Source organism: Heteronotia binoei, chromosome 3 (assembly GCF_032191835.1).
Source record: "Heteronotia binoei isolate CCM8104 ecotype False Entrance Well chromosome 3, APGP_CSIRO_Hbin_v1, whole genome shotgun sequence".
Classification (NCBI taxonomy): Eukaryota; Metazoa; Chordata; class Lepidosauria; order Squamata; family Gekkonidae; genus Heteronotia; species Heteronotia binoei.
In genome coordinates, this window is record NC_083225.1 from 166,112,741 (window position 1) to 166,135,428 (window position 22,688).

A 22,688-nucleotide genomic window follows, 5' to 3' on the forward strand; every position below is an offset into this window, starting at 1 on the left:
CAAACGGCGATTCCAAAATGAATTTTAGAAGTTCTTCATTTAGTTGTAGCTTAACTTCAGCTTCAACGGGCAGGCGGATGACAGCGTGAAGCATGAAGCCTGAGCTATCAGCTGAGGTGTGTGAGGAGGATTGCCAACTCTGGGTTAAGGTATCCCTAGAGCTCTGGAGATAAACCTAGGAGAGGGTGGGGTTCAGAGACAGAAGGGAGCTCAGCAGGGATGCGATGCTGTAGAGTCTGCCTCCTGAAGCTACCATTTCTCTCTCCTCTGTGTATCCTTATGCATGAGGGAGAGCTTGTCGCCTGTTTTGTATAAACTTCACACTGCAAGGGGAGGAGGTTTGGGTGTATCCCAGCTTTGGAGAACAGGAATTCATAATATGTTGTGCATGAGAGGAAGGGTTTTTTTGTGGTCAGGTTTATATTGGGGGTTGGATGGGAGGCCTGGAATTGACCCCTGGGCCTCCCATTGGCTATTCTGTGCCTCAAGTCCATTTAAAGGGGAGGGGAGGGGAGCGTAAGACTTCCCAACAGAATACTTTGTGGCTGTACAAAATGCAAATGTGTAACACCTGCACGTGCAGAGAATCAGAAACATTTCTAAAAGTGACTTTTGCTTTGTACACTGCTGAATTAGGATGTATAGGCAAATAAATATAGAACACTCTGTGAAGGTTTTTACTAATGCATGTAGAAGAAGAAGAAGATGATATTGGATTTATATCCCGCCCTCCACTCCAAAGAGTCTCAGAGCGGCTCACAATCTCCTTTACCTTCCTCCCCCACAACAGACACCCTGTGAGGTGGGTGGGGCTGGAGAGGGCTCTCACAGCAGCTGCCCTTTCAAGGACAACCTCTGCCAGAGCTATGGCTGACCCAAGGCCATTCTAGCAGGTGCAAGTGGAGGAGTGGGGAATCAAACCCGGTTCTCCCAGATAAGAGTCTGCACACTTAACCACTACACCAAACTGGCTCTCCTTAACAACTATACCAAACTGTACCAAAAAATTTTATACTAAACAATATTCAGTAGTATTCCAAAAACTTTTTTACAGAAAATTGTTCAATGTTCTTTCTTTGTTTGTAGAGCTACACAAAGCCCAAGAAATTCCAAAATAGATATAACTGCTTCCCAAAACAGGTGTGGCTGCAAACAGGAAGCATATCGTTTAGTATAAATTTGTTTTGGTAGATGAATTAGGATGTATGGCAGGTCCCCACTGCTGTTCTGATTTTATTTCATTTGTGTTTGTGCCCTGCCTTTCAGCCCAATGAGAATACAAAGTGGCCTACATTATTCTTCTCTCCTCTGTTTTATCCTCACAACAACCCTGTGAGGTAGGTTAGGCAAAAGAGAGTGCGACTGACCCAGGACACCCAGCGAGCTTCTATGGAATTCGAACCTGGGTGTCCCAAATCCTAGTCTGATGCTCTAACCTCTACACTAGTGGTGATATCAGACAGCCGGTTTGGGGTGGCTTGAGGCCACCCCAAATAAAGTCGGTCGGAAATAGAGCACCCCAGAGCTGCCAGATGGCACCTGAAAAAGGGGCAGGCTGTGGGTGCCTGGGGAGCATCTGGAATGCTCACGCATCCCATTGGCGGCTCCCTGGGCGCTCTTCAGGTGCTTCCCAGCCTTCTGGACGTCTGGGAGCCGCTTCGGAAGTGCTCCAGCGAAAAGGCACCACTTTTGACGTGGTGCCTTTTTGAGGAGGGTGGATTGGCCCAGAGGACAGGGTATGGGATTGGGACGGCTGCCAGATGTTACCGTGTGGACAGTTTTTTTCAGGTGCCTTCTAAGGCATCTCTGGGTTGACCCAACGTGCCGGTCTGTTAGCAGCCTTCATTTCCTACTTTTCCTCCTCATCCCTCACCCCTTCTGGTACCTACTGTATTAAAAGCTAGAAGCTAATCCTACTTACTGCAAAGTAATGCTGGCCTCACAGTTGTCCCTGTGTGGACAGGTAGGGGACTTGGTACAAGCTTAAGCCTCCTATGCATCTAGAATGCAGGAGCTCAACTGATCTCCTGAACTGGCAACAGACATACCTGTCATTGGGGTTTCAACGTCTTTCCTGTAATGCCTGAAAAAGGGCGCTCGAAAAATCTAAATAATTTCAGATCAAAAGCTGTGGGTGAGTTAATGGCTGTTGAAAACCAGGCAGCTAGGAGCAGAATGTTCTGCAAAATCATCTTTAATTCATTGCTAGGCTGATGGTCTCTTGCTGTTCCCTTTTTCTTTTTTGCTACAGGGAAGGTTGCTTCTCCCCAATCAGTCCAGAGACATGTCTGCTAGTCCAGTCCTTCCTCTCCCCCAACAGAACACTGCTCTTGGAAGGACATGTACAGCTGAAGACGGGCCTGCAGACCCAGGAGCGACACCTTTTCCTTTTCACAGACATCCTTGTGGTTGCCAAGCCCAAGTAAGCCCACAGCTTTTAATTTTCACCCTGGAATGCTGTGATGTGAACTACCATGCTTTTTCGCACAGCTAACACTTCTCTTTCTTTCTTTCTTTCTTTCTTTCTTTCTTTCTTTCTTTCTTTCTTTCTTTCTTTCTTTCTTTCTTTCTTTCTTTCTTTCTTTCTTTCTTTCTTTCTTTCTTTCTTTCTTTCTTTCTTTCTTTCTTTCTTTCTTTCTTGTGGGTGTGTGCTGAACAGTTATGTGGCTTACACATTAAACCTTTATAGTTTTTTTACCATGGCATACTTGATGTGAACAGGGGAGCAGTGGCAGATGCTAAACACATGGGTTGTTGTGGGACTACTGCATAGAGGTGAATAATATCTCACTGCATTGGTAAGCAGGAGTTTTGTGGTACCTTCAATAATAGATTTTGGTTTGAAGACATGAGCTGTGATTCAGAAAAGCTTATTCTGGAACAATGTGATAATCTTGCAGACCTTGTTTTCTGAATATGTTCCATTTTCCTTGCATTCTCTCAGGGTCCACCACAAGGATTTTTGAACCTTGCAAGTTCAGTGCATGGGGCTCACTTCCCAGGCCCGTTTCTGATCAGGACTCTGGCATATGGACAAGGGGAACTTAAGCCACTTCTCATCTGAAACAGCCTTGGGAGCGGCTGTTTGTCCCACTAAGGAAACTTATGTGTAGCTGTCAGTACATGTAACTTTATGTAACAGGGCAAATAGCAGTCCTTGAGGCCATTTCAAGATGGGGGAGCAGTTTGAATTGGGCCACCAAATGTTTGGGAATTGAGTCTCAAGCATGGAACTCAAAAGTCCTTGTGGTGGAATTGGGGAGGATACAAGGGAGATGCAACCTCTGTTTAGCCCCTTGGTGTTTCCATTTTTAGTGTCTGCTTTGTGGTCCCTTTATTCTCTTGGGTAGAGACAGTCCAGTTTATCCACGGCAAATGACAGGAAGATATTATGGGCATATGTATGGGATATTATGCATATGTCAGAGGAAGGAAGAAGCAAAAGTGAAACTTGACTGGGATGAATATGAGCAAGCGCGGCTACATGATTTTAGGTTTTGTTATTGTTAGGAACGAAGAATGGGGTAAAATGTGGAAGTGGGAAATGTCATTATCCTTTTGTTACAAGGTGGCATCATGGAACATGAAACTGGCATTTCTGATCTGTAAGCTGTTGCGAACAAATAATATTCCAGCAGCTACCCAGTCATTCCTGTTTCCAAAACTAGTTGTGACAAGGGGGAAAAATATTTGATTCTTGGAAAAGGCAGGACTGCTTCTGACTTGCATCGGTGTTGGCTAGGGACTGGAATGTTTTCTTACTTCATTCCTCAAAGTAAAAAGTGCGTCCAGAAGGAGTCTGGAAGAACTATGAAAGAGACCCTTTTATTTAAATAACATGTTCATGGTCACATTTGAGCATTCGCTCTTCAAGCCAGGTAGCATCCATAAATCCCTATATATGGCCTTATAGAGTTTTAACATTTTTGCAATAGAAAGTGAAGTTGTCAACTCCTGGTTGCAAAATACCTGGAGATTTGAGGGGGAAGCCTGGGAGATTGGGGTTTAGGTAGGGGATGGACCTCGGTAGGGTATAATGCCATGCGGTCTACCAAAGTCATTTTCTCCAGGAGAAGTGGAATAAATTCATGTAGTCTGGAGATGTTGTAATTTCCTACCTGGGGGTTAAGTAAGAAAAAACAGTGGCAACACAGTATAGATAAGCAATCAAGAAACAGCTGTGCCAAAAAATCAAACTCTTAATTAAACTAGGAAAAATATTTCATTCTATAAATTCACAAACATCATCAAATTCATACAAATTTATACAATGATATCAAAAAGGTTAAAAGGAAAGTCCCACTGATAATATGTCCATTCAACTGGGTGACTCTGGAAGAGTTTTTCAATCTTCAATGAGTATATAACTCCAGCTTCTTATATGTATGTTGGCTATTATGTTGTCTGTTGCAATATTTCCATCCATAGGTTAGTTGATCAGCTTGAAAAAACTGGAAACAGTGAAACGTGATGAAAAGCTGGCAATCACATGAGGATTAATTTCTCCTTTGTAGTTGATATCTGAGGTTGGACTGTACTATAAGAAGAAGCTGGAGTTATATACCCATTGAAGACTGAAAAACTCTTCCAGAGTTACCCAGTTGAATGGACATATTATCAGTGGGACTTTCCTTTTAACCTTTTGGATATCATTGTATGAATTTGATGATGTTTGTGCATTTATAGAATTAAATATTTTTCCTAATTTAATTAAGAGTTTGATTTTTTGGCAAAGTTGTTTCTTGATTGCCTATATGGGGGTTGGCAACTCTATGTCACCTAATGATTAGGGAAGAAAGTGAGACTCTGTTACAAACTCAAGATGAAGAAGAAGAAGATATTGGATTTATCTTCCGCCCTCCACTCCGAAGAGTCTCAGAGCAGCTCACAATCTCCTTTACCTTCCTCCCCCACAACAGACACCCTGTGAGGTGCGTGGGGCTGGAGAGGGCTCTCACAGCAGCTGCCCTTTCAAGGACAACCTCTGTCAGAGCTATGGCTGCTGCAAGGCCATGCCAGCAGGTGCAAGTGGAGGAGTGGGGAATCAAACCCGGTTCTCCCAGATAAGAGTCTGCAAACTTAACCACTACACCAAACTGGCTCTAGTGCACCTTCATAGGCATTTCCAGGAATTCAGAGAACTATAAATCAATTACTTAGGTTTAACACAGATGATGTAACTTTGATTAGGAGATTAGGAACTGACTGCCAGAGTAGCCCTTTCACTGTGCCCCCCTCCTGTCCCCTTATTTGTCCTCTATCACAAATTTCCTTTTCTTGACTTAACAATGGTTACCCATTGCTTGGGCACCAGCATTAATAAAGATATATGAGTGCAGCTGGCTGTTCATGTTCACCATTTAACCAGGGCTTTTGGCCAGCATTCAAAGCCAGTTAACAATCTGATTTAACCAGGGACCAATTTAGCCTTCAGCACTGACATTAAACTGTTAAAAATAATAATACTTATGCTGTTGTTAAAACAGGAAGGGAATTCTGATCAGAGAGGGGCGGGGATGCAGATGGAAGGCATGGCCTCTCTTCTGTTTTACCTTTCCTGACATAAGACTGTCTGTATGGTGACATCACCAAGCACCCGTTCATAAAAAACACAAAGACTGCTTTGCTAGACCTGACCAAGGGCTCATCTTGTCCGGCATCCTCTAGCAGACAGTATCCAGCTATGTGCCTTTAGGAAATGCTCAGACAGGGTATGAAGATGGCAGCTGTCCCTTGAATTCCTATGAAGAGTGTGTATATAATATTGGCCCTCTGTGATCACCTTCCAAAGGAACGAATGCATGGCTGTGAACAAATGCATCATGCATCCACTCCACTACGCCCATTATCTCCGAGGACTTTCCCCCTCTCATTTTCCTCCTTCATGTATAATCACATGTTCGCCTGAAACCACAAGCGCTACTATGTGAGGCTGGCATTTGAGAGGTCCAGCTCATAAATTCGATTTAATTGTGAATGGTCGAGTGAATAATCCAAGCTCAGTGTCAAGCCTGATTGCACACAGGCAGCTTATCCAGACTCCTCGGTGTGATCACCTTCTGTTGAGGAGCGTCTTCCAAGCAGTTCCCATTTATGCGGAAACACAAGAGAGGCTCCACAGTATGCTTGCTAAATGAAAGGATTTTGTAACTCTGGTTGCAGAGAGCATTAAAAGGGTTCTCAATGCACACTGTGCCCCTTGCTCAGAGGTAAAAACCGGGGTGTATGTTACCTTGTTTTATTCTGCCCCAGTTCTGGCTCTCCTGGCTTGCAGCTGATATACTTTTGGTCTTTTGTCCTTTGCTTTCTCCCATCCTCTCTGCGTGGTGTCTGTAGGAGTTATGTCCTGGAAAACTAGGCTCCCCTGACATTGTGCAGGCAACCTCGCTTCTTCTGTGCAATCCTCCTAGGGGTTTTCTTTTTCTCTTTGCACATTCCTGTCAAAATCCAGTAGCAAATGTGTGTCAGATTCTCACTGCAAGTCCAGCGTAATCAAGCGCTCACCAAAAAGCCCTAAGAACCAGGTGAAAAATAAGCTGACTCGGGGATATCTCTCTTTATTGTCCAGAGAACCATCAAAGGGCCTAACTATGTGTTACTGGCATATATGTATCCCCAAAATCTTTGTAGCTGCTTTTCCAAAGAAAGAAAATGAAAGTATGTGCGCGCACTCTGCTTCTTCATGGTAAATCATTTTCCATCCCCATTGTTTTTTTCCCCCTAGGAAAAACAGCGGCTAGGTTTTGCTTTCACTTGTAGTCCAGGTAAATCCCAAGGCAATGTCAGGTAAGGTGACAGTGAGAAGCGAGTAACCAGGCCCTTGGTCATGAGTAGGTCTAGCATTTAGCTGAATCCTGCAGAGTCATATAAATCTGATTATTGAAAGCTAGGGGCAAACAAAGGATGATAATATTGTTAAATATTTATATAATACTTCAGAGTACTCACAGTATCTCACATACACTGTCTCAATAATCCTTAGAACAAGTCTGTAAAGTAGGGCAGGATTATTGCCTTCATGAATCATGACACAGTGCCAGGAGGGAGGTAGAGAATATATACAAGAAGTTGCCTTCTACTGAATCAGACCATTGCCCTGTTAAGGGCTGGCAGCAGCTCTCTCTGGGTGTATCACATGTTTTCCACATCACCAGATAGTTGATTCTTTTAACTGGAAGTGCTTGGGATTGAACCTGGGACTTTCTGTGTGCAGGAGTGTAATAAGCAGTGGAACATAGAGGCCAGCGCCCCCTTTCAAATTGGGGTGCCCCTACCCCACCCCCTTTCACTTTAATTTTTAAACATCTTAAGTCATGCTGCTTCTTCACAGTAGCTTCTCCTTTTCCATGGCTCCCCTCCTCCTCCACACTTGCCAGCTCACAGGAGGAGGAGGCAATGGAGGGGAAGGAAGCATGGGGCTCCACTGGGAAGGGAGGGGATGGACAGAGAGCTTGAGCCATGCGGGTCAGCCAGTTGCTGGAGGGGCTGGCGGCTGGGCAGGCTGTGGTGGGCTGTGTGTCTGTATGCCCAGCTTCTCTCTGCCCCTGGTGCTGCCCAAGGAAAATTAGAAGCACACAAACACACACCCAGTCTGGAGGCATCTTGTGACCTGGGGATGGCCAGGCAAGGAGCTTTAATTAAATTTACTTTAATTAGTGCCCCCCCCTGAAAAAAATTCCTGGATGCTCTGCCATTGAGCCACAGTTCACTCGTGGCTTCCTTAAGGCTGACTTGTAAGTTCATGGCTTAGATTTGAGTCTGGGACTTCCCTTTCACATTCTTAGCCAGCTTAGTAACTCTCAGGGCACAACTAGACAATCTGGCCTTGACAGGGACAACCTGGTGATGCCATTTCATGGGAAAAGGTGGTAGGTAACTGAATGCATAATTGTAATGGACAGCACTTGATGCAGGCAATTTGTCTTGAAGGATTTTTACTTAAGGAGACTTTTTTATTCTGTATTTTGCTTTAGGAATTCTCTTGCTTTAAAAATTCTGCTGGAGGGACAGGTGATCATGCTTGGGACTGTTTGTGGGGGCCCCCTGCTGTCCTCCCTGCCATTTTCAAGAACCCCCCTAGTCATACAGGAGCCCCTCCACTCTCCACACTATGGACCCAAGCAGTATCAGCCCCCCCCCCCCAAAGCACCATTTCTAAAACAAGAGAAATCCTGAGTTGTCGGCAGGTTTTCCCCAGTGACACTGTGCCCTTAGAAACTGTTTATAAAAACTTTCTTTGAGTCTGTCTTTCCCTCCTGAACTGCTTAGTCAATGTGTACATTAAGTTGCAAACTGAAAGCTGAGAGGGAAATGAAAGTGAAGAGTGTATTATTGGAACCTGAGACTTTGGGAGAAAATCCACTTGTCCCTTCCTCTTAGGAACTGAGTCAGGTAAATAGCATTGCCTTTCCCAACATAGGGGAGACATCAACATGTTTGTGTGATATCAGCAGCTGTTATGCCAATCCCCACTTTCACTTCAGACTTAATTTACATGACTTTCAACCAGCACACCTCACATTAAGAAAAGTAGCAAAGACTGCCATACTGAACAGACTTAGGAGAAAAGGGTCAAGAATGAGCATGACGTCAAATGGTAAGCAGCAGCTGAAAGAAACTGATAACAGAAAAAGGAGGGACGTAGTGTAGTGATTTGAGATGTTGCCCCACTTACATAACCATGGGGATGGGCACCAGCTGAATAGAACTGAAGAGAAAGGAGGCAACTGAGATGGGTTGTGTAAGGCCATGGACAGAGAATCCTGGAAGACCCTACACAGTCGCACTGCTTCCATAGGTATTTCAGCCATGTTGGATCAAACTGGGCACAGTGTAAAAGTAAGATATAAATCATTTTAACATTTGAATTGTTGATAAAAGCTAAAGACAAGGGTTTTTCTCAGAGTTGCAACTTCATTCAGATTTTGCTAGGAGCCAGTTCATGGGGAAAGGTTGTGGGTAACGGAATGCATAATTGTGATGAACAGCACTTGATTCAATTCGTCTTGAAAAATTTTTACTTAAGAAGAGTTTTCTTTTTCTGTATTTTTTTTTAGTGAAATGTCTTTTTTCTTTTTCTTTTGGAACTAGGCAATGTGTTGGTATAACTTCTTTGTGGTAGGACTGTTGTTGTGCTTCTAATAGCTGCCTGAAAGTTCAGCAGATGAAGCAAAGTTTCTTCCCATCACCATGCCTTTTTCATGCTTGGAAAAGGCTCACCTATAAAATTTTGCATTTTTGGTAGCTGTTAAAGACAGAGAAGAAATGTCAGGAAAATAGTTAGCAGCCTTTAAAAGTTGAAAGGCTTAAAAAAAACTAACAGGTTAAGAACAATCTAGTCGAGAGATCAATAGATAGGGTTGTACAGTATTTGGAGGAAACTATTTTAAGAGTACAAGCATATTGTTAGAAATTTAAAGTGTCCAGAGAATAATGACAGTTTATGATGGGAATAAAGCAGAACTGGTTTAAGGAGAGAAATTTAGCAGACCTTATTACATGTGATATCTGAAATGTGATGAGTTACATGGATAGGGCCTGCTTTTCAATGTAAGCCGACCTGATGTCCAGGCTAGACTCACTATGGAATATGATTCCTTTCTAATAATTTTATAGCAGTAAGAATTTCACAAGATAAAGCTTTTCTTATTATTGCAGTAGTAAGAGAGGAGAATCTGCATCTGGAAAAGGTCCCTATTATGTTCAGCTGTTAACCACATTGATGGATTGTCTCAGGGAACCAAGTGAGCTAGATATGTAGCCAGGATTTTTTCCAGAGATCTTTCCAGTGCAAAAAAAAATCACAATTGAAGGGCTGGAATTTTCCCTTGTTTGGATACCATTAGCTATCACTGCCCCCCCCCCCGAGGTTTTAGGGACAAAACAGATCAGACCACTGGGAGTTCTGTGAATGAGCTCCAAGAGTGTGTGTGTTCTTCCTTTTAAAAACAAGCATGAAGGGATCAGGGCTGTAGTGTGTTGGGAGAGTGGATTCAAGCTTCCCTTACTATGCTGTTTCCTTCATCTAAAATGGCTCCATGGACTGCACTTTAGGAAAACATTCAGAACCTGGGTTGGAACCTGAATTAGAGGCTTATTAAGGTTCCCTTTCTTAAATTGACCCATTTTTAGCCAAGAGCTTCCCAGGTAGTAATCCACTTATCAGGTGAGAAATTCTACAGCAACCACTCCCAAAGACATGGCTTTGGCGAGCAGGAAAAAAAAATAAGAGGACACATTTTTTTCAGAAACAAAATAACTGGAAGGTTACACAAGGGACAGCTTTCAGTGGTTTCTATCACCACCCAGTTGGAATGCAAAACCTATACAAGGGTTTTGATGTGTCTATCAAAGGTAAATCTCCCAGTTGCACTGCCTCCAAAAAGGAGATTAACTCATGGTTACCCTGCCTCCTTTTTTAGTTGGTAAGGAGTGATTAGCTACTTCTGGCCTTGTAGACAAAAGAAGCTAATAGCCAGACAAAGAAAAAAAACAGGATGACCCTAATGTTGACTTAAAGATCCTATGACCTCTCAACTAACATCTGGCTCATTTTGTTTCCACTTGTGACTTAAATTTCTTGTCTTGCACTGAAGATCAGGCACCATTTTATGTATCAGCTTAGAAGAGCAGGCTTCTTGAATGCCTTTCAAGCATGCCACATGTAGCTGCCTCTGAGCCTATCTCCCCATATGCACAGCAGAAAGGCAGGGGGACACAGGGTCGGTGCATATGTGGCCAATAAGAACATAAGAGAAGCCATGTTGGATCAGGCCAGTGGCCCATCCAGTCCAACTCTCTGTCACACAGTGGCCAAAAAAACCAAGTGCCATCAGAAAGTCAACAAGAGGGGCTAGAAGCCCTCCCACTGTGTCCCCCCTCCCAAGCATCAAGAATACAGAGTATCACTGCCCCAGACAGAGAGTTCCAGCAATGCCAGCTTTGTTGTAATGTAGGCATGGGCTTCTCTTGTGTCACATTTTTCTGAGAACTATTCTTAGTGCATTTTGACAAGCAAGTCCTGAACCAAGAGCAGAATATGTGAGGCAGTGAATGTAGAAGTATGGAGGATGGAAGCCATAAACTCCCTGGAATGGATGAGAAAGCTCCAGTTATACTCACAGGAATGGCATACGAGGAAAAGCTATGTTCTTGTTCAGTGTCCAACTCCCATCCATTTCAGTTGGGCTTGTGAAGGATAAAATTCCAGCTTGCTTTTGGGGTTTTTGATTTTATGCCAGACTCTCCATGTAGCACAGCATCTTGTCAGAGCTGTGAAGAGATGCTAAAGGCTTTGGAAGAATCAGGCATCATGAATGTAGGCCAGTCCTTTAAAATCCATGAGGGTCAATAGCTGGATGTGTTCTTCATTCATGTGGTGGTTCTGAAGAAAGAGGCATTGCATTGTCCATGTTCCAAAGGGTCTGTTCAGTCCTTAGTTGGCTTTTGGAAATCCAGCAAAGATGACACTGGGATCCACTCAGACTCACATTCCATTCCCCATTATGACAGGGAGAAGACAAAAAGCATTTCCTCATCAAGATTCACACACAGAAGGGAGCTGGGTTTGGGGAAGTGTATGTATTGATAAGGGCACCTCTTGCCATGGATTAAAGATGATCCTCATTTCCACTTTTTTAATTGTTGGCACTTCCTCAAAACTTTCTCTTCTATCTGATGTTCTTAAATTGAGGCCTTTGTCAGTGGTATGCTATAACAGGCTTTTTCATTCTAGGTCCCAGTTCCACTTCAAGCTGAAAAGCCAAGCTCGTCTCTGTGAAATATGGATAGCATCTTGCATGGAGGAGGTCTGTGAGAGCAGCACTAACCCTGAGAAGTCCTTTGTTTTAGGATGGCCCACCACCAACTGTGTTGCTAACTTCAGGTACAAGATGTTTTTTACACCGATTGCCCCTTTGAGGAGTCTCTCCAATGGAGACAAAAGTTTAACAGTGATTTGGGTGCACTCCCTGTCCCTTAAAACAAGAGAATTTTCATTTCCTTAAATATATATAAGCAATTCTCATCCCAACAATGTACGTTAATTAAAACATGCTAATACTTCCTTCTCAGGGATCATTGGGCCAATGTGTACTGCACATATGCACGTCTTTCATACTAGTATAGATGTCATGGCTTCTCACAAAGAATTTTTGTAACTGGTGACTGTTTTATGATCATTCTGTGCCAGGAGATGCCTAGCTGCTGTGACAAACATGTTGATTTCTTGGGGAGATGATTTAAAACCAGCATGAGTCTTACAGGGCCATCTTAAGTAGCTGTATCCTTCTACGTCCGTTGACTTCAGTGGACCTCAAAGGATGTAACTGTTTAGAATTGCCCTGTTAGCGTGCTGTAAGGCCGCTATGGGAACCGTGACTACTGTTTTCATGAAAGTGCTTTACAAACATTTTAAACAAATAAAATTCTTAAAGTGGTGCAGTCTGCAGCAGAAAATAAAACATTTTTTCCTTATCAGATTTTGAAAAACATTGAAACAGTGTTCTTCTCGCTACAGAATGGTTTTAATTAAAATATGGTAAATGCTTCTTTGAAAACTGAAACCATAAGTTTTCACAGAATGAATGTTTGTATCTACTTCCTTGTTCATTGCATTGAAGATTTGTAGAGGGCCAGTCATGATATTGCCAGTACTACCCAGTAGTCTCTTCATAATCTAGAGAAAAACTTATCCCACTGTCACATTATTACCTTCACATTGGCAAAGTAGGGGGTTACACATATCATGAAAGACAAGTCATTTTGCCAAGATTGTTGGGCAAGGTAATTAGATTATTTGCCTGGATACCGAATATCTTAATACAAAATACAATATAATAATTTAATTTCCGCATGACCACACCTGAGCTTAGCTTTCAGCAGACATAAGGAAAGGAGGGGGAATTGCCGATCCCCCCATGACATAGTGGGTTGCCTGAACCTCAGGAGCAGCTTTTCAGGGGTGTTTTGGGCTGCCACATGAGGGGGAGGGAATCAGCAAAAATTGCCCTCCTACTTAGAAATGTAGGTAGGATCCAGCTCCTGAATGATAACAACTACTCTGTACTGGCTGGTCCTCATGTCATTTATTTTTTGCCAAATACATTTGATCAGAAAGGGTTTAAATGTCTAGGATGCAAGCCACGGTATATTTAGGAATGCCATTGAGCTCAGCATGATGGCATTAGGGTAAGTAGGTTACATGGCAATAACTTGCTCCTGCTTTTGTCTGAACTTCTGTTTCAGTGAAGAAGAATCATTGAATGGCTGCACATGCCCACTTTGTTAATTCTGAAGCAATCTGACTTATAAATGGGATGGCATTTTTGATGTTATGTAGGCAGGGCCACTCACTGTGGGAGGTAAAAGAGGGCTCGAGAAGAATTTTACAAGAGTTTTTCTGGGGTATCTAATTACACAAGAATCTGGTTAGTAAAGAGATTTTTAAAAGAATGTCCAAATGTTTATGAAGTGCATGCTGTGGAAGCCACTGACGCTTTCTTAAATATCCTCTTTGAATCTTGGGGAGTCTTTGAAACTCTTTTTGAATGACAAAGATATACAAAGGAAAGAGTTGCAGCCTTTGACAAATGGGGTCTTGCAAAGTTCATGGCTATTGATGAAGTTCAATGGCCAGCTTCAGCCTATCCCAGCTTTCTTAGCTGGTTTTCCATTTATGGGGGCAGCCCTCTTCTGAATTGCATCAGTGCTAAAATTTTAATGAATTTGGGCAATGCAGTGCAACCTCAAAATGTGTACTCTGCTGGTCTCTTCTTTTGTATACCATGTTCATTACATGTTAGTTTTGTTATACTTCAACAGTGTACTTTTAACCAGTAAGCAGAACCGGCCCTGCCACTAGGCAAACTAGGTGATTGCCTGGAGTGCCAGCCTTCTGGGGGCACTGAAATGGGCACCCCCATGTGACTTGGTGACATCACACTGCCACTGAGTCTGGGATGCAAAAGCAGGGGGGAGGATTCCCCTCCCCCAGCACCTCTCGGAGACCCTATTCTATCCTGTGGGCCCATATGATAGAATGGTGGGATTGGGCCACCTCTGTGTGTGGGGGGGGGGGCGGTGCGGTGCCAGAAGTTAGATTTGCCTAGGGTGCCATGTAGTCTAGGGCCGGCCCTGTCAGTAGGGCACTACTAAGATTCACAGGCATGTTGTGCTTTGGTTTGGTTGTATGCAGTAGCCTTCATTCTCACCCATTTGTAGTATTCCACCACCCATTACATAATATATATTACTACAGCACGCCTCGTACATACTCAGCAGTTACATACATAGTCCTTGGTACTGCTTAATCTTGTTTTTAGGTTACTGCTTCCTGCTAACTGCACATAGCCCTGTCTGTCCTTAGGCCTTATTAGGTGGCAGATTTTTAAACTTCCAAGCAACTGGAATATCCATTAACATTCTCAGTGATGCTGAGTCAACAGCAGGGTAGGCTACTTTCAAGCAACTGTATCAAGAGCTTATATACCCCAAAGCTGCCGAGTGACATCACAGACTAACCTAAGATTATGCCAGCATAAGCGTGGTTCACTTTAGTTAGGCTTAATGGTGCCACGCTATCTGTTTTCTTTTGGAGTGGCAGTCTAACACAGTGGTTTTTTTCTGCACATCCGTATTCTACTTTGGTATCTCAAGCATTCACCTCTTCCCAGCCACCGTAAATATTCTAATATTTTGCCAAAAGCTGGATTTTACTTGTATTGGATGTATAGATAATATCATGTTGCATTACTACTATGTGAACCTTGTTTTTCATGTTTCAGTTCCACTGAACAGAAAGAGAAGTGGCTCACTTCCCTTCAAAGGTACTTTTGTTCTGCTGTACTATTCATGATACAGTCAATATCAAACCTCATCTATCTGATCTATATCTAGCCATTTCTTTATTATGGATCTCTCTCTGAAATTTTCTATGCTGTATTGAGTCTGTGTGGTTATTTTGGGGTTCTGAAAAATGGAATCAGTTTTTATAGCTTGAATAATGGAATCAGATCCAAACTTTATTAAGATTTTGGCTTGCATAATAAAACTCAGCTACTCAGTCTTTTATGTGCAAAGGGTATTTCATGGAAAGAATTTTAAGGGACTACTGTGACCACTTCTGCTGGGGGAGAAGCTCCCATAGAACATTCTCTTTCCAGCAGAGAGTGCAATATTTTTGTACCTGCATTTTTTATTATTTGGAATTTGCTATATAATTGCAGTGACTGCAGGCATTTTTAAAAATGACTCCATTTCTGTTTATTTTGACAGCCGAATCAGTGAAGAGAAGGCAAAGGACTATCCCAAGAGCATTCCCTTGAAGATCATTGCAAAAGATCTTGGAAACTGTGCATATGTAAGTGTCCCTCTGCTTCTGATTGAGCAAGGAGGATGTCAGAACATAATTATTCTTGTTCTTTGGCAAGAACATTACAAATGTGAAAAATCATTTATATTGTTCTGCAAGACATCCAGTGTTTATTGTGGGCACCCTAAATTACCTCTATCATTACCTTAGTATAAAGCCCTAAATGGTTTGAGACCCTAAAAGATTGTCTGCTTCCATGTGAGAGTCTGCCCATCAGCTGGCGTGTGTAGGGCTGCCAGCCCAAGGCTGACAACTGGTGCAAGGCACATGTGTGTCAGGGGACCTTGCTATTGTGATGTCAACCAGTAATATTATGTCGTTTCTTTTGTAAGCTGGAATTGAAGCCATCATGTTGTTGGCAACTCTAGCATTTGACAAAAACTCTGTAGTTTAACCTTACTGCGTTAAACCATATTAAGCATTTTGGGGCAGTGATGCTCTGCATTCTTGGTGCTTGGAGGGGGGGCGGCAACAGTGGAAGGGCTTCTAGTGTCCTGGTCCCACTGGTGGACCTCTTGATGGCGCCTGTTTTTTTGGCCACAGTGTGACACAGAGCATTGGACTGGATGGACCATTGGTTTGATCCAACATTGCTTCTCTTATGTTCTTATGTTCATTGAGTTTTGCTGAATGTTAGAGCATTACTCGCCATGATAACTTCACTTCTGGGTCATGTTAGAAGTGACATCATGGCATCGAGGGTGGCATTAATTCCCCCTCCCCATTTCTCCCTGCACTTTCCCCCCACCATCCATCTGAACAAAGCTGGCAGGGAGCAGGGGGTCTTCCTTCTGAAGTGGGAGACCTGGCCTCCTGGTCAGAGGTCCTCTTCATAAGCCCCCAGTAGCCATGAAAGACAAAGACTTTCTTAGTACTAATGTCCTGACATTAGTTTCCTCACATTAGTGTGCCTGATTCTGTGCCTTTTGAGTGTCTGGCACTAGAATGAGATCTTTTCTCCCAGGTATTTTAGTTGATAAATTGTTGGTATGTGTAAAATAGAATACTTTCTACTGTGTTTACTTCTGGGAACTGTTTCAAGACTGTATTGTATATTTGCTGCTGCTGAAACCACTGGCGACTTTTAAAATTCCTTGCTGGTTATTTTTAAATTAATTTGCCTACTGATGCTTTTCTCAATTCTATTGTGTCCTTAAAAGTATTTTCATTGAAAGCCCCCTTGAGAACCAAATACTGGCTGGGTATATTACTTTATTTGAAACAATTTTATCCTATGTCTCATTGGACTCAAGGCTGTGCATAAAGTAGTCCCCAAGCTGCAAGGCAAAAGTTAAATTTAAAACAGATTAAAATACTCAAAAGCATCTATACAACGCACATGCACAAGAATTAAAACAAACAGATTCGGCAAGTGCACAGCCGAACCTGCTGACAAAAATTTATCTTACATGCCGTCTTAAATGTAGCAAGGGAATGCACCCTCCTCACCCATTCCAGAGGATTGGGCCCACTGCAGAACGTCCTAATCCCCCCCCCCCCCCCCCCAGCATTTGGTGTTTGGAGTCATGCTGCCTTTGTACTAGGAAGCTCCACAGCTGCCATAGCTAATAGCTGTTTGTGAGATGTGTCTTCTGGAAACATTTGTAATCCTTAAAGAAAACAAAAGAAGCTGGCCATTGGGACTGTTGCGTTTCTGATAAACCAAAGGTAATAGTAAGTTGTAGACTGACACCAGCTTGGTCATGTCTGGGAAGCAGCATCTATCAGTCACGTTCGAACATTGTGAAGCAGTTCATGGTCTTTGGGGAGTGGGGGAGAGATGGGTCAGCTTGGAAGTGAAATTCAGTAGCACAAGAGATACCATTGACAAGGCCCAACAGCAGCAGATGGGAGCTTCCTAAAAATCTAAGTACTGTATTTTTTGCACCATAAGACTCACTTTCCCCCCCCCCCAAAAAAGTGGAGGGAAACGTGTGTGCGTCTTAAGGAGCGAATACTGCAAAAAATTCACACAAATGCCTCTAAATTCACACAAAAGGCTCTAAAAACTAGGTGCGTCTTATGCTCAGGTGCGTCTTATGGAGCGAAAAATACGGTACTTTCTGTGAAGCTCCACTTCTTGTTCTGCTACAGCAGCTGGAGATCCTGGGGAATTGTTTCCTTTTATGCAAGATTTGGGGGCAGGGAGGCGTATGGAACACAAATCACTTTATTATATTCTCGCCAAAGGCAAGCCTTATGCAAATGTGCTGACCTACTCCTGAGTGCCAAATGTCATTACTTTGAGAAAATGTTAATTTTTTATATTATGATCATTCAGCTATATCCTCAGGCAAAAATAGATGCTATTTGCTTCATTTTCCTTGGCAGTTTATTGTTTATAGTGGCTCGGGTAGAGGAATATTGTGGATACTGTAAAATTGTGAATACTGTTAAATTTTTTTATGTGATGTTTTAGTTTTTTTTTATTTTACTTTGAATATTTATTGTGTTTTATTGAATATTTTGTAAACTGCCTATGTGGTCAAAACAGTCTGTAAGCAAGCTAAATAAATAAAATATTTTGGATAATGCTGTCTGGAGAGGGTTGTGTGATCTGAAAGTTTTGTGCTCAGTTTAAAAACTGATATGAAATGTGTGCTTAGTAGAGACAGGCAGCATACTCTTGAGACTAAGGTCTGGAAATTGAGCTCTGAATTTGATTCTCCCGTTCCAATCATCTTCAGTGTCGGTGAGAGGTTATTGTTAGTACTGAAAAATGTATTTCTGATTTCTGGGAAACAGCAGATTGCAAACACCATGGTGCTTCATCAGATGGGAATTAAATGCTACATCTGAGTTCTAACTGAAATTTTCAGCTGATATTCTTCTTTAAAAGTCCAAGTATGGTTTTTGCTTTGCTTTTCAAATGCCATGATTTCAGTGCTTATGTTCCCTCTTGTCTTCTTTCCCTCTCTTCCCCACAGTCAAAAACACTAACTGTAACCAACATGGATACAGCGAATGACGTGATCCTCATGGCCCTCCAGCAGCTGGGAATTAATGTGAGATATGATGATTTTTTTACAAAAATGTACATTATGTTTAGCTTCTTGGAAGGCTTATAGCTAAAAGTATAGCTATTGCTACAACCAATACTAAAACTGCTGCCCCCCTTGTGAATGATAGTAGAGTCAGAACTGGGTACCCACAAACAAGGTAAGGCTTGCTTCATAGTCAAGGGAGCTAGGTATGTAGAGCAATAATACTTTGTAAATTGACCAAAAGTGGAGGCGAAACCCTACCCTGATGAGGATTGAAAAGGTGCCAGAAAAAACGGAATGTTGAGAGTCAGTTGAAGAGAGGAAAAGGGGGTGATACAGTTTGAGCCCTTCTTATAGAATAATGGAGGGGGAGATTTTGAGAAGGGTGGGGGATTTCCAAATTGGTCCCCTCCAATTCCTTGCTTGATCATCTCGTAACTATATAAGCTGGACCACCATTACATGTAGTCCAACACCCTAGTTCATATAGTTCAATACAGGATCAGCCTAAAGCATCCCTGACAGGTATATGTTGAGTCACTGATTGAAAACCGCCAGTTAGAGGGAGCTCATCACCTCTCTAGGCAGCCAATTCCACTGTTAAACTACCCTTACTTTAAAGAACCGAGCACTGTGGCACCCCACTGGATACCCCCCTCCAAGAAGATGAAATGCCATTGACAGTTCCCTATCCACCCAACTGTCCTAAAGTCCAGACTGTAGTCCCCCAGTTTACCCATCAGAACATCATGGGGAACCCAGTCAAAAGGTTTACTGAAATCCAGGTAAACAACATTGATGGCTGTAACAGACAGTGAATGGTTCATGCTTTAATTCAGTGAGAAGCTTGAGTGACAGGGGTTTCAAATGGAATTCTACAGTTGAGAGTGGCAGTTAAGAGTGGAAGTTGAGAATGGGAGTGAGAGCAGTGAAGTTCAGTTAAGCAGAGTAGGGGGATCCTGAATTAGGGAAGTGGAATCAGTGGTCCTTCCTGAGGGAAATCATTCCTAGTAAGAGGGGGTGATCCCTCTCAAATGATTAAAAAGGAAAATTGGAACTTGTGTGTGTATGTTCCTGCCTTCACAAACTTAAATATGTTTGAGGAAAAGAAGCTTATGCCTGTTTATTTGAGCAGTGTCTGCCAACAGTCTCTTCACAGTTTTAAAGGCATTTCTGTAGAACCAAACAGCTATTTTATCGTGATAAACTATTGTTTATAATTATAAAAATTACCTCATTTCTGTTGTCTGTTCATCTGCCAGGTAGCAAACCTGATATCTACCTGACCCTTTCCCCCCATAGAAGTGAAATAAAGCAACTTGTTTGCTTTGAATTACTATCAGCCTTTTCTGTGCCATATACTGACATACACAAACAAAGGATTTTTGTCGGTCCCTCAGTTCCCTAGGCTGGGCCAGTATATATCTATTTACATTTAAACAACAGGGTAGGACAGACAACAAAACAGAGAAGAAAAGGAACTGTTCAGCCAAGAAAAAGAAAAAGGGAAGCAGGGAGTCTTAAAAGGGCATTCCCACAATTCGGTAAGCTTGTCACTCTATCAAGGAAGAAAATGAGGTTGATCTGGCAGGACCTGTTGGTGACAAATACATACTGACTTTCCTATATCACCAAGTTGTCCTTCAGATGCTTCCAGACTGACCCCTTTTAAAATCTGCTCCAGTATCTTCCCTAGGAGAGAGGTCAGACTGACTGATCTATAGTTTCTTGGGTCATCTCTCTTCCCTTTTTTGAAGATTAGGATAACATTTGCTGTCCTCTAGTCTTGTGGCACATCTCCCATCTTCCAAGGGGTCTTTAAGATGATGGACAAAGGCTCTGCAAGCTCTCTAGAAAGTTTTTTGAGTACTCTAAGGTCCAGTGCAGCCAGGTACCTCTCAACAACCTCTCTGTCCATGTCAACCAGCAGCATGGACGCCATGCCTTGCTTATTACCCACTCTAGATAAGCCTGTTCTCTTCTTCAGGGGAAAGCTGAGAGTTTTGGCCTCTCTGGCTGACCTACAGCACCTAGCAACCCTCAGAGGCAAAATAGGCATCGAGCCTTTCTGCTTTCAGTCTGTCTTAATTTTCTCCAGTTTCATCCAACAGTGGGCCTATTGCCTCTTTTACCTTGCATTTGCTCCTAACATAGCTACAAAAGCTTTCTAGTTGTAGCAAGCCTCCCTGGACAACCTCAGTTCACTCTGACCTTTGGCCTACAGTGCCTAGCAATCTTCAGATACTCTTCTTTAGAGGTATGTTCTTCCCTCCATGTCTTGAATATGGCATAGGGGAAAAAATAAGCATTTTGAACTTGTATTGTGTATTACAAGGCCTAGTTGTAGGAGTTAGAAATTGTTGGCCAAAATTCAGCTCCCTTAGTGGTGCCACAGGATTTCATATGAGGTTGAGACATGTACAACTTTCATCATAGCGAGTTTGGTTTTGGATACTAACGGGTTGGAATCCGTGGGAAAATACTGCTAATGGGAGGAAGGGCAATTTTCACCAATTTCTCTCCTTTGCCTTCAGACCTTCAGTCTTTCCCTCATGCTGTTCCTAGGTCAACATTTCAGAAGTCATTTTGGGCTGCTGGGAGGAATCCCTTCTGTTGGTGGAGATTTACCACCTGATCCAAGCCAATATTTGCATCTTTGACGATCCTGTCAAGTTCAAGCAGAACAATTATTAGAACTTGTTTTTGCCAGCATCTTCCCATCTAATTTAGATTTTAATGTTGATCATGACCCTGTTGCTTTCAACAGTAATTTACTCTCTTAATTGAGTGGAGCCCTGACCTGGATAGCCAAGTTAGCCTGATCCTGTCAGATCTTGATATTCCACCAAGGAAGACCAGGGTTGCTATGCAGAGGCAGGCAATGGCAAACCACCTTATTGTCTCTTGCCTTGAAAACCTGATAGTCACCATAAGTCAGCTGCAACTTGATGGCACTTTACATACACACAGTTGATTGGAACGGTACAGAAGAGATCCAAGTTTGAGGAGGTTCTGAAATGGGTACACAATGCCAGTTTGTGTACAGAATCTATGACCGCATAGATTCTGACACTACTTTTACGACTTCGTTATGCAGTACGTGTATTTTGTATTTTCTTGGAGGGGGCTTTGTTCTTGTTTTTATTCAGTTTGTATTGAAGACATGCTCCCCCATTTTTTGTTTCTCAGAAATACTGAAAGTGTGGCGTTTTCAGAGTCAACACAATACACAACCTGGCTGCAATATGGATCGCTAATGATTAGCTGAAAGCAGGTTTTCCTAAGCAAGATGCCTCTCCCTTATATCAGACAGACTGGGACAAGCTGGCAAGCCTGTTTTGTGAGGATTGCTGTAAGCATTAGTCATGATGACCACCTCAAGGAAATAGTTCTCTTGTCTTGTACAAGAAGCTGCTGCTGCTGGTGACTTGTATATATGGGACAGTGTAGTGTGCATGGTGAATTTCCATTTTCCAGACTAATTCAAAGGCAACATTTGCTTTTAAGAAAGATCAGTCAGTCCCTTAAATTATCGTGTATTGCCAGACACATGGGCTCGTCTGAGCCTTGCAGTTGCACTTGACATCAAGAAATTGAAAATGAAACAGCTGAATATATTCCTAGGGAATAGAAGGGCAAGTATCTTTTTCCTATCCTTCAGCTGCATCCTCTCCTGGCATCTTGCTGTGCAGCACCAGGCAATTCTCCAGACCCTCTTATTTTCCTCCTCCTGCCTACATGTCAGCTTAGCAGTGCTTCTCATCTAAACCCCTGGTGCTATGCCTGTCAATCACAGGGCATCTTCTTGGCTCTTCAGAGCTTCTGGCACTACAGCCAACAGTTTGGATCTGTCAGCCACAAACACTCCACGCAGTTAGCACCCCAGCCCACACATGACTGCGCTACACATGTGCATACCCTTGCATCTGGGGTTCATACCATACAGAAATTGCTCCCATAGAGCAGGACAGGTATATGAAGGGGACAAAGGACTTCAGGGCCACTGCAAACTGTTTCCTTTCTTCCTCCCCAGTGTTACAATGTTGGCTTTTCCTGCTGTTGTGGGAAAGTGCATGCACTCTAATGCCATTTTCAGCAGCAGCCTTGTGTTCCTGATATATTTCACACATCTATGGAATCAGGAAGGGCATGCTTGAGAAGGTGACTTGTCATCAAATAATGGTCTCAGCCACCTGGTACCCCCCCCCCCCCCCAATTACCTCTGTTAACATTATACAGTGGCTTTCTGCCATAAAGATTTCGCTCCCACCCAGCATAGTATCATACATGCCCCTCCCCCCATTTTATCTTCACAACCATCCTGTGAAGTAGGT

At 42.8% G+C, this 22,688-nt stretch overlaps 1 protein-coding gene across 2 annotated transcripts in view; it reads left to right on the plus strand.

Annotated features, from left to right (window-relative positions):
- ARHGAP20 (Rho GTPase activating protein 20) overlaps positions 1-22,688 on the plus strand; it is a 123,858-nt gene that overhangs the window by 74,446 nt on the left and 26,724 nt on the right. For both annotated transcript variants that reach the window (XM_060234836.1, XM_060234837.1), the window contains 5 exons: positions 2,252-2,422; positions 11,735-11,884; positions 14,784-14,825; positions 15,274-15,358; positions 18,298-18,375. In XM_060234836.1, coding sequence (XP_060090819.1) covers positions 2,252-2,422; positions 11,735-11,884; positions 14,784-14,825; positions 15,274-15,358; positions 18,298-18,375 — 526 coding nt within the window. The remainder of the gene's footprint in view (positions 1-2,251; positions 2,423-11,734; positions 11,885-14,783; positions 14,826-15,273; positions 15,359-18,297; positions 18,376-22,688) is intronic.